Genomic DNA, 10,884 nt, shown 5'->3' with positions numbered 1-10,884 from the left:
CAGCATATTTTCAGGGTAGTCCACCTGGAAGGTGTTCAGGGAGGTCTCCTGAACACGTTGATACCAAACAACCTTTTACAACACCCCATGTCTGGTTGACCCTAAAAATGGGGGTTTGCCCCCTGGGTAATATATTTAGATGTAGGTTTAGTGTTGGTTGTCTTGTAGTTAGAGTTACCGTAAGGGTTAACGTTTTGAACGTCATCGTCAACGTTATCACGGGACCTCCCTCCACGCCCGGGGGATAGCAACACCCATACATGTATATGACCTTAGCATGACCTTATAGCCGCCGCTGCCACTGTTAACTTCCTGTTCCGTATTCATTGTACATGCGCAGTTAGCGCCGTCGCCGGTAAACTTTGTTGTTTACTTTTGTGTAAAACTGTTGTGTTCGTCGACGTTGTAATGTAAAGTTAGTTGACTTTCCTTGAGTTTCAAATTCGGCAGGAATACGTCTGTGAACTTATATTACTAAAGCAAAGGTAGTGTGTCTGAGAATTGAGTCATTGGTAAAACGTTACGTTACTCGCTTCCCACGGAGTTATGACGAAAACAGCTCAATGCGTAAGTACAAAAGTACACAGGCCCTTGGGCTCATAGACCGAATAATTCTGTCCCATATAACCTTTTTTATATTTTGGTGAGGGTTATATTGGGCCAATATAACCAATATAACCCTCACCAATATAACGCCAATATAACTCGCCAATATAACCCTCACCAAAATATAAAAAAGGTTATATGGGACAGAATTATTCGGTCTATTGGGCTCATAGACATAGGGTCTATATTAGATACAATAATGTAACCCAAACCCAAGAGGATAGGGTTTGGGTTACATTATTGTATCTAAGGGTCTATGTCCCCCAGGGTACTGCCGGAACGTACCCTGGGTACGGTCCGATATACCGGAACGTACCCTGCAAGCATGGTCACTATTTGATATGGTTAGGGTTAGCCTAAACCGACCAGGCTCTCCGACTGTTACACGACACACGCCACGTAGTGTTAAGCGAGATGGGAACTTGTGGCTAGGGTTAGCCAGGGTTAGGGTTAGGGTTAGTGAGTAGGCGTAGGCGACTCCCTAGACTCGTTAGTGGAGTAGGCGAGGTACGGTCCGGGATATTAGATAGTACCAGGGTACGTTCCGGCAGTAGGCCTACCCTGGAGGACTTAGACCCTATGAGCGTGACTAGTGAGTAGTGTGTTAGATCCTGCACAATCTTTTACACTACACTGCACAACTTGTTGACCTCAGACTAACTTAATTTACTATTAGACTAATGATAGACTAAAATAGTGGGTAAAATGGATAAACAGTTTTAACCCAATAACTTCACACCCATTCACAAATTGCAAATATTTCCAACCTTTGATATAGTCTCTTGGACTATGTCACAAGAGACTATGTCAGAATACTAATATTTATGAGGTTGTGAGGTTAGCATGCCACCAGATTTGATTTTGGGTGGAATTCGACCTGCGATTGGATCCGTTGGGAGCTGTAGCGACAAGAACGTTAGTTGAAATCTCTCTTGAATTTGTGCAACTGTGTGAAGTTTACACAGTTTTATCCATCTATTTTACTCTACAATGAAAGCACTTCCATATTTTCTGCAAGAGATGTGGCATAGGTGGAATATGGAGGTGGCATATAGTCATACTTAGCAGGTCACATTTATTAGCAGGTCACCTACTTAGCAGGTCACATAGTGCAAGGTAGCTCTAGTACTATAGCCCACGTACAGTTGCCGCAAACCTGCAGCAACTGTACGCGAGCTATAGTACTAGAGCTAGGTGCAAGGCTGACACTAATATAGGCCACTATTAATCAATACATGTACACAAACTGAGGCAACCCAGATGTGACTGCTGAAACTATTCTAAAGAGCAATGCTGTAACTTGTAAGCTGGAAGTAGATAGCCGTTGTAGAGAAGAGTGAAAGGAAAGATTGCTGCAATGCATTATCTCAGACTATAGATGATAAAACATAATAACACTGAGCTCAGGTTACTTCCAGGAAGCTCGTTACACTACTTCCTGAGATTACTTATAATAAAGTTTCACGGTTACATAATTGCGAAAAGGCTAGAATATCAGGAATATCATATTTGCATACTAATTGCTGTTCTTGAAGGTCTAGAATTCCGCATCAACTACTGCCGTCAGGTTACCTTTATGTAGCAAGTTAATGCGCCATGTGCGTGCGTGCGTGCGTGCACTCGCATTTGTATGCGAACGTACAACGCATGCATGTGTGTGCGTGCGTGTGTGTGCATACATGTGTGTGCATGTATGTACATGTGTAAGGGCACGTGCGTGCGCGTGCGTGTGTGTGCCTGCATGTGTGTTACATAGATTCTCGTAAAACGCTCGTGTATTGCACGATCTAGCTCTACTCGTGTAACTCTTCCTACTTCCCTAGCACTACATGGATCAAGAGTCAATTTCTATTATGTACTCTTGATGGATAGACCCATGCTTGACAGTGACATGTTTTGGTGATTATGAATTATTCTCATAGGCACGTTGGTCTGTTTATGTTGTTATGTTATAGCAAACCCAGGTGACACTGACAGCCATTGAAATATATAACCAGATACACGTGCACAATTGTCAATATAAGCCACTGTAATAAGTACATATAAATAAGTAGTAGTATGAATGTAGTAGTAAACGGTAATTCTTCTGTAGATGTATCTGCTAATTCACATATGTTTGACTGTGGCTGTTATATGAGTTCCATGGCTCTTTACTATGTTCGGGGGATTTCACACGTTGCTAACGAAGTAATTTGTGAAACAATCACAGTGTCTGTTAAATTATACTATTGTGAAGCTTCGACGTTAGTGTTGCTGTAGCTATTACTAGCTGCTTTCATGATCCGATTGATTCTCGTGGTTCTCAGTCTCTGAATAACATATATCTGTTATATCTATTGGACTTCACTTGAGATAACGTCATATCAGTGTTACGTGAAGGCATAGCGCAACGGCAAATGCTGCCGATATATATGTTTTCGCATGTTCGTTATACGGCATACAAATTTTTGATTTATATTAATATATTGATTTTAATTATACATCGTTGGGGGGAATCAATGGCAGCTATGTAACAAATGACTGTTCTATGAAAGAGGAACTTGCAGCTCGTATCCAAGCAACATCATGTGCATTTGGTCGACTACGTCAAAGAGTGTTCAACTCACGTGACCTTACAATAAACACTAAAGGGTCATTCTGTGTTTCTTAAAAGTCAAAGTCTACAACCAGTGTCTTATGCCACTTCTGATGTACGGCAGAGAAACCTGGACTCTGTACCATCATCAAGTTCGATAACTGAGAACAATACAACAACGTCATCTGCGCTTAATCATGCATATTAAATGGGATCATTAGATCAGTAACGAGGAGGTCCTGAACAGAGCGGGTGTTGAAGACATCGAGTTGAAGCTAGTTAGACCTCATCTGCGTTGGTTTGGCCACGTCTGTAGAATGTATAATGACAGACCAGCAAAGGCACTCCTATACAGCAAACTAGCAAATGGATCCCGATCTATTGGTTGCCATAAATTGAGCTATAAGGATACCTGCAAAGGTGCTCTGAGGTGTGGTAATGTCCTTGATCAGTGTAGGAATGTTGTAGACAACAGACAGGAGTGGAGAGGTCTTGTGCATACAACTTGTGAATGCTTCAGCATAAAGAGAATCAAACAGTATGAAAGAAAAAGTGAACGAAGACTAAAGAATTTGAACAAAACATGATCTATGAACTTTATAGCGATAGATATTTGTACTACATTATTATTCTGTGTAATGCCCGTTTCGGGCTCTCCCTAGGCGTATATATATATATATATTTGACAAAGGAGAGGCAAATAGAGAATGCTGTTATAACTATCGTCCTACATGTTAGATCTTGATCAGGAAAGTTCATACCAGAAAATTATATATTTGCCGAAAGCTGGGACTAAATATATTGCTGAGTGATTCATTTGTTCCTGTCATGAGTGATGCATGCATATATAGAGACGTATGTACATAAATGCACTACACGCACAAATTTACCGCTTTTATACTTGATCACAACGCTGGCTTTACAAGGCAAGGCACCTTTAAGGCTTTTTTGAGGCTAATATATATATATAATATCATATATATGGTAATATGAGAATGCAAGTAACTCTGCGCCACCTGTTTGGAAAATGATTTCACTTGGTAACTTTTTAGTCATAATGGATGAGTTGCACAGTGCATGTATGAAGGATACATGTATAGAAATGGACCATGTTGATCTTAAATTTAACTATTTAACCATTTCATAATTACGTATATCCTGTATTGAATAGATATAATAATTAAAAATCGTTTTTAATAATCAAAATCCGATGTTCTGCCTCTAGTTATAAAATGTGTTGTTTATTATGCATGTGTTGTTGATTACTTCCTCTAGGGAAAATGCTTCACAAACCGTATAAGCCTTCTGACATAATATTAATAAGCTTAATTTTCAGGTCGCGCAGTCAGAGCAGTTATACTTGGCGCACATGCACAATGATGCGCGTTAGTGTCCAGGCTATAGGGTACAGCCATTCCTCAGTCTTGTTGTCTCCTTGTAATATGTTACAAGCCGTTAAGTGATGCCCCTGGTACCTTTGCCGTGTATTCCTGTGCTTTATTTGTGATTGCGTAAATTTCCAGACCATTCGTTGTATATTGCCATCAGAAACTGTATAAAGAAAGTGTGTCATTGTTAATTTGTCCCTTTATTAAATGCATACACGTGTTTATTTCCGTTTCCGGCCCTCTCTCTCCTATGCCTCCCCTATTTATTCTTCTCCCTCTTCATTGTATATCCCTCTAGCACCCTACCCCTCTCTTCCTCTCCCTCTGCCTCTTCGATTCCCAATCTCCCCTTTTTCTCTGACTCCCCTTTTCCCTCACCCCGTCCCCCCTCTCCTTCCCACACATGCATTTTGCAGTGCAATTTATCTATACAATTGTATTTGAACTGATTCCATTTATAAATACACAGAGACACGCACGCACACGCACGCACGCACACACACGCACGCACACACACACACACACACACACACACACACACACACACACACACACACACATGATGACAGTAGTAGGATCAACCTAATATCGCAGAGGGATATAAATATGTGCAGCGTGCAAATATATAAATACGTGTAATGCCTGCAGCGTGGCATTAAGTGAGCCATGCATTGTCTGCCTGTCACGTACCTCTCTCTGCATCACTAAACAGAAAGTCGCCTGTCTATACCTTTTTACTTTTTCTTATCTATTTATATAGGGTTACTGACAGACATGTCATGTAGCACTTGACTTACATGCTTAGCCCGCACCTCTGCCACAATCGAGTTAACCCCGTTGAGAGAGATTACCAATTTACCCACCTCTCTATTGAGTATTATCGCTCAAGATAAACCGGTTTCTATGTATTTTCCAAGCGTGCGCACGATAATGATACTTGGTTTCCAAGTATTGCTTTGAAAGTGTCATATCGTATTATCGTGACCTGTTAAACACGCCATGCAGGCAGATATGCCAATCACTTTCATGAAGAAGCAGGTTAAAAAGTAGACGCCACGCTGCTAGAAAAAATTCTCCCTACCATACTAATTGCAGTCGTCTTCTAACAACTTCCCCGACCCTTCCGTCCTGTCTCCTCCTCTTAATCATTCTCGTTTCCTCTCGTTGCTATTAGGCTGATGGCCATTATCAAGCGAAAGGACACGATGTCTCTGCGAGTTGCCCAGTGTCTCGTCGCGGTGATCTGTGTCTCGCACGTGTTGTACGGAGTGCCGCTGTGGCTGTGGTCCGGTTTGTCAGATAACACGAACGGGCGCAAGACGTGCACGCCAAACCTCTACCAACCGCCCCACTTCATCGTCTATCTCCAGGTCACGACCACGCTCAACTTCTTTCTGCCTCTGCTGACCGCCTGGATGGGTTACGTTGTCATTATCGTTCACGTATGGATGTCGAAATCCAAGGTATTTTTCTGCATGCGAGTGATGACGTGTGTCGTAGATAAAACCGTGACGTCTTTTGTCAGCTGAAACCGTGAAAACCTAGACTGTTTTTCTGATGAATATATCCCAACCAGTATTAGGTGTTGACATTTTAATATGAGTAGGGAGGCAAATACTCTCTGTTCGCCTGGGGGGCTTCCTAAAGCCGGCCTTGGGTCGGAGACTCGGATTGCGATTGAATGCGACGCGACGCATTGCAACTCACTGCGACTGAGTGCTTAGGTCGACAGAGACGCGACTGAGAGCGACTGACACTGGCAGTCACAGGCAGTCGCAGGCAGTCGCAGAAGGCGCTTGGGTCGAAGCGACGATCGCCTATAGGTCGCGCAACTAAATGATCATGCGATCGTTCAAAATGGCGTCGTCCATGTTACAGATTTGTTGACGGTCAATTTACGATGAAAATATCATGTTTTGATTGTAAATCAACATCTCATTTAAAAGTATTTGTAAAATATTTACAAATATTTATACCGTTGCCATTATGCCATTAATTGGATCCCAGAAGAGCCGATAATTCCTGAAAATCTTTCCAACTGGAAAGCTATTTTATTTAGATCCCTGTCCCTTTTACCACGATCGGAATAACTTATTGACTCAGAGTCGAAAAGTGACGGCCTGTCTGACCATAATTCAATTATGTTTCTTCAGCTGCCTCTGGCCACGGCTCGAGTCGGTCGCCATTTTGAACAGCTACATGACTTTTGCATTCGATGCATTCGATGCATTTTATTTTTATGCATTCGAATCTCGTCGCAGCGATTGCAAGGCAGCTCATGTCGGGTAAAACTCCAAGCGACGGGTGGAAACTAGTCGCATCGCGTCGCAAAAGTAGTACATGCGCAACTCGAAGCGACTGTCCATTTTTCAGTCGCTGAGCGTCGCAGACCCATCTCTAGCAGTCGCAGGAGTGCTTAGGTCGAACTGTCCCTGCGACGCAATCGTCACTGCGAGTTGCACCCAGTTGCAGAAAATCCGTCGCTGGCAATCGCGTCGCGTCGCAAGGTCGACCTAAGGCCAGCTTAACGTGTTACTAGCAGAAATCAGTGTATTTCTCCCAAAAATGTACAGTTAACGATAAAAACATGCTTCCCCCACCTGAGGTAAACGGGTGGAAACAGACTGTGAGTGTGATGGGCTTTGGCTTGGCCTATGTCTGCCATTACCTAGTGTAGGGCAGGGGGCTCCCCGAGCTCGCGCGAGTGGAAAGTTGGCTTAAGCTGGGTTTACACTATGGAAAAGTCAAAGTTGACAAGTTTCTCAGCGTTCTACCAACCTTTCTATCAGAAGTTTTTAAAAGAGGAATCTTAAAAAGGGAAAGTTGGCTAATGCAATGCGGGTGGTCGGGTACGTTTCTTGGCTTCAGGTGGGTGTCGCTACCAAGCGAACGGACAGCGGAGGATGGAAGAGGGTCCTGAACTTGTCGCGCATGTGCATCATCATATGCATCATCTACACTGTCTGCTGGCTGCCTCTCGAGGTACGCGTGGGCGTCTGTGATGTCAGCGGCTGTGACCGTGATGATGATGATGCTTACAGTGAATATGACGATAGCAACGATGATAGCAAATATAATAGCGGCTGTGACCGTGATGATGATGATGCTTACAGTGAATATGACGATAGCAACGATGATAGCAAATATAATAGTGGCTGTGACCGTGATGATGATGCTGCTGCTTACAAGTTACAGTGAATATGACGATAGCAACGATGATAGCAAATATAATAGCGGCTGTGACCATGATGATGATGCTGCTGACAGTGAATATGACGATAGCAACGATGATAGCAAATATAATAGCGGCTGAGCGGCTGTGACCGTGATGATGATGCTGCTGACAGTGAATATGATGATAGCAACGATGATAGCAAATATAATAGCGGCTGTGACCGTGATGATGATGCTGCTTACAGTGAATATGACGGTGACCGTGATGATGATGCTGCTGACAGTGAATATGACGATAGCAATGATGATAGCAAATATAATAGCGGCTGTGACCGTGATGATGATGCTGCTGACAGTGAATATGACGATAGCAACAATGATAGCAAATATAATAGCGGCTGTGACCGTGATGATGATGCTGCTTACAGTGAATATGACGATAGCAACGATGATAGCAAATATAATAGCGGCTGTGACCGTGATGATGATGATGCTGACAGTGAATATGACGATAGCAAATATAATAGCGGCTGTGACCGTGATGATGATGCTGCTTACAGTGAATATGACGATAGCAACGATGATAGCAAATATAATAGCGGCTGTGACCGTGATGATGATGCTGCTGACAGTGAATATGACGATAGCAACGATGATAGCAAATATAATAGCGGCTGTGACCGTGATGATGATGCTGCTGACAGTGAATATGACGATAGCAACGATGATAGCAAATATAATAGCGGCTGTGACCGTGATGATGATGCTACTTACAGTGGCCACGATGATAGCAATAATGTTACTGGCTATAGGAAAACGATAGTGATGCTACTACTAGCCATGATTTTAATATGATTTAGCATGGAAAAAAGAACGTAAACGAAATAAAGAAGGTACGAACGTCGCACGATAGAACATTGAATACGGGTGCTTTTGCGTGTGCAGGTTGTGGTCATGGTGGCCCTCATACCCGTGACAGTGTCTCGGGAACTGTTTAGACTCTGCTACGTTCTTGCATCGTTAACCTGCTGGGTAAATCCCATCCTCTACGGAATAGCCTGGAAGCCATTTCGGCAGCATCTCGCCAAGGTAGCTTCTCTTTAGAAAACTTAGTCGAATTTCGAGATTTAAAAAAAATGTCATCGATCCTGAGAACAATGTTCACAGGCTATGAAATTATTATTTATATTGTTGTTGTTGTTGTTGTTGTTGTTGTTGTTGTTGTTGGTGTTGGTGTTGTTACTAAACACAAATTCAATTGTTCAGGTTCATTCAACGCTCGGCATTACATAATTGTGCGATTTGTGGTGGAATAGTAGATTTTCCTCAGAGTCTTACTGCTCTCTACTGTGCGTTGCAAATCTCGTTTTCATCGTTTTTCAAAATTACTTGAAGTGAGGATGAGCAACATGAGAGATAGCGTTTACCGAGAAACGAAAATCGCGCGTTTATTTCTCACGCGCAGTTTACTTGTTGGCTGTCGACGCGCAAGCTGATGTGGAGCGCTCCCTGTGGATGCAGCGACACGTCCCAGCAGTCGAGCTCACGCGTCGCGCCGTCTGCCTCCAGCGGAAAGGTCGCGACCTTGTCAAACCTGACGCCGAGCAACGTCGGATGCCATCTTGTCGACGGCCGGGGCCGTGTGCCCCGCAGCGGCACCGACGAGATCAACTTGGGAGCGTCCGGCAGCGGCACGATGCCCGTCGAGCGCATAGAAGGTGCCACCGGGAGCTGCAAGGTCGCGGCGGGGGTCTGCGGGGGTCGGCGGCACGACCCGGGGGCATGGGCGTGTACCGCGACCTTGGTGGTAAGCGTGGTCAGTGTGGAGCATGAGTCGGGAGAGGACGTGCGCAGTCTCGCGAGCGTGCACTCGCTCGAAGGCAAGTTCTAACCCGTGCTGCTGACTCGCCTCAGTTTATTTTCCTATATATCGTATATATCATACACATATCTATATATATATTTATTAGCTCATCTGACATAGTCAGATGCAGCTTGTAGAATCGCTTGATCGTCCGTCCGTCCGTCCGTCCGTCCGTCCGTCCGTCCGTCCGTGCGTCCGTCAACAGTTGGGCACAAATCTTAACCGCTCGACGTACGGTCACGATATTTGGCACATTGGGATGTCGAAGCTGGGGGTCAAAGGTCAAAGGTCAAGAGGTGTAAAAGAAGGGGGAACATTCACTCCTTAACTTAAGGTATAGGGAGGAAATGCAAAATTGCGGCACAAATCTAAACGGCTCGACCTAGGCTCGTGATAGTCGGTGTATAGCATCATGGTAGGAAAAGCCATCACTGTGCCGAAATTGGAGGTCACAGGTCAAAGGTCAATGGGGCACAGGGCAGATTTTAGACATTTTCTGAGGACATGGTGTGACGGAGCGTTTGAAAAACTTTTTTGTTTCAGCGGTGACCTAGCATTTTTATGGCTTTATTGAAAGGACCATGAAATGTGCTTTCCACTGACGTGCGAAGAGTAAGTGTCTGATAACCTTTTGACCCTCAAGAGGAAGGATTTAAACATGGATTTAACTGTTACTGTGTTAGAAAGAATTTGACTGCTGGGTTTGCTAGTAGAATCTATACATGCCTGGATGTATGAGGCTACAATGTCACAGTGAAATTTCAAAAGCTAAATTTGCTTGAAGAAGGTTTATGCTCCTTAAATCGTATAATTTCTATGGCATTCTGTACTGTCAGTGTGTTAATATGCCACTGCCAGTGGCCACTGCCAGTGCATGTGGTGGTGATAGCATGGTGTAGTTTTTGCCTGCGTTAATTAGGTACAGGTGGCAGCTCTCTATTGCAGCCTGTAGGAGGGTTAAACATTGATTTGTTTCTCAACTGCGTTGGCGAGTACCTGTGGTTGTGGAGCGCTCCCATTTTACAGTGAAATTCCACACATAACTCTTACTTGAACAATGCTTACTTAGGAGATAATGAGAGGAAGTTATATATGAGATTCTGTAGTGTACATTATGAATAGTTGGAATAGTCACTAGCACTCAAATAATTACCCAGGAGTGAGGCTGTAGATTTCCCAGACTTAATTTTCTCATCAAATTTTGGCACCAATATAGACGCAAGTGTGTACGTTCTTGAGCTTATTCGGTCCACTAATCACTGGTCTACCTTGTTTGG

The 10,884-nt window shown here is 43.6% G+C and overlaps 1 protein-coding gene across 1 annotated transcript in view; it reads left to right on the top strand.

The window, feature by feature from the left end:
* The first annotated feature begins 345 nt into the window (after nucleotides 1-345).
* The window catches only part of LOC106809764 (solute carrier family 23 member 2-like), a 33,919-nt gene continuing 23,380 nt past the window's right edge, over nucleotides 346-10,884 (top strand). Inside the window, 2 exon segments of the mRNA XM_014812965.1 lie at nucleotides 346-567; nucleotides 5,940-6,032. Of these exon segments, the coding sequence (XP_014668451.1) occupies nucleotides 547-567; nucleotides 5,940-6,032 (114 nt within the window). The 5' untranslated portion in view covers nucleotides 346-546.

Source organism: Priapulus caudatus, unplaced genomic scaffold, assembly GCF_000485595.1.
Source record: "Priapulus caudatus unplaced genomic scaffold, Priapulus_caudatus-5.0.1 Scaffold382, whole genome shotgun sequence".
Classification (NCBI taxonomy): Eukaryota; Metazoa; Priapulida; class Priapulimorpha; order Priapulimorphida; family Priapulidae; genus Priapulus; species Priapulus caudatus.
The sequence above is the reverse complement of the archived record's forward strand: the minus strand, read 5'-3'. Positions and strand labels throughout refer to the sequence as shown.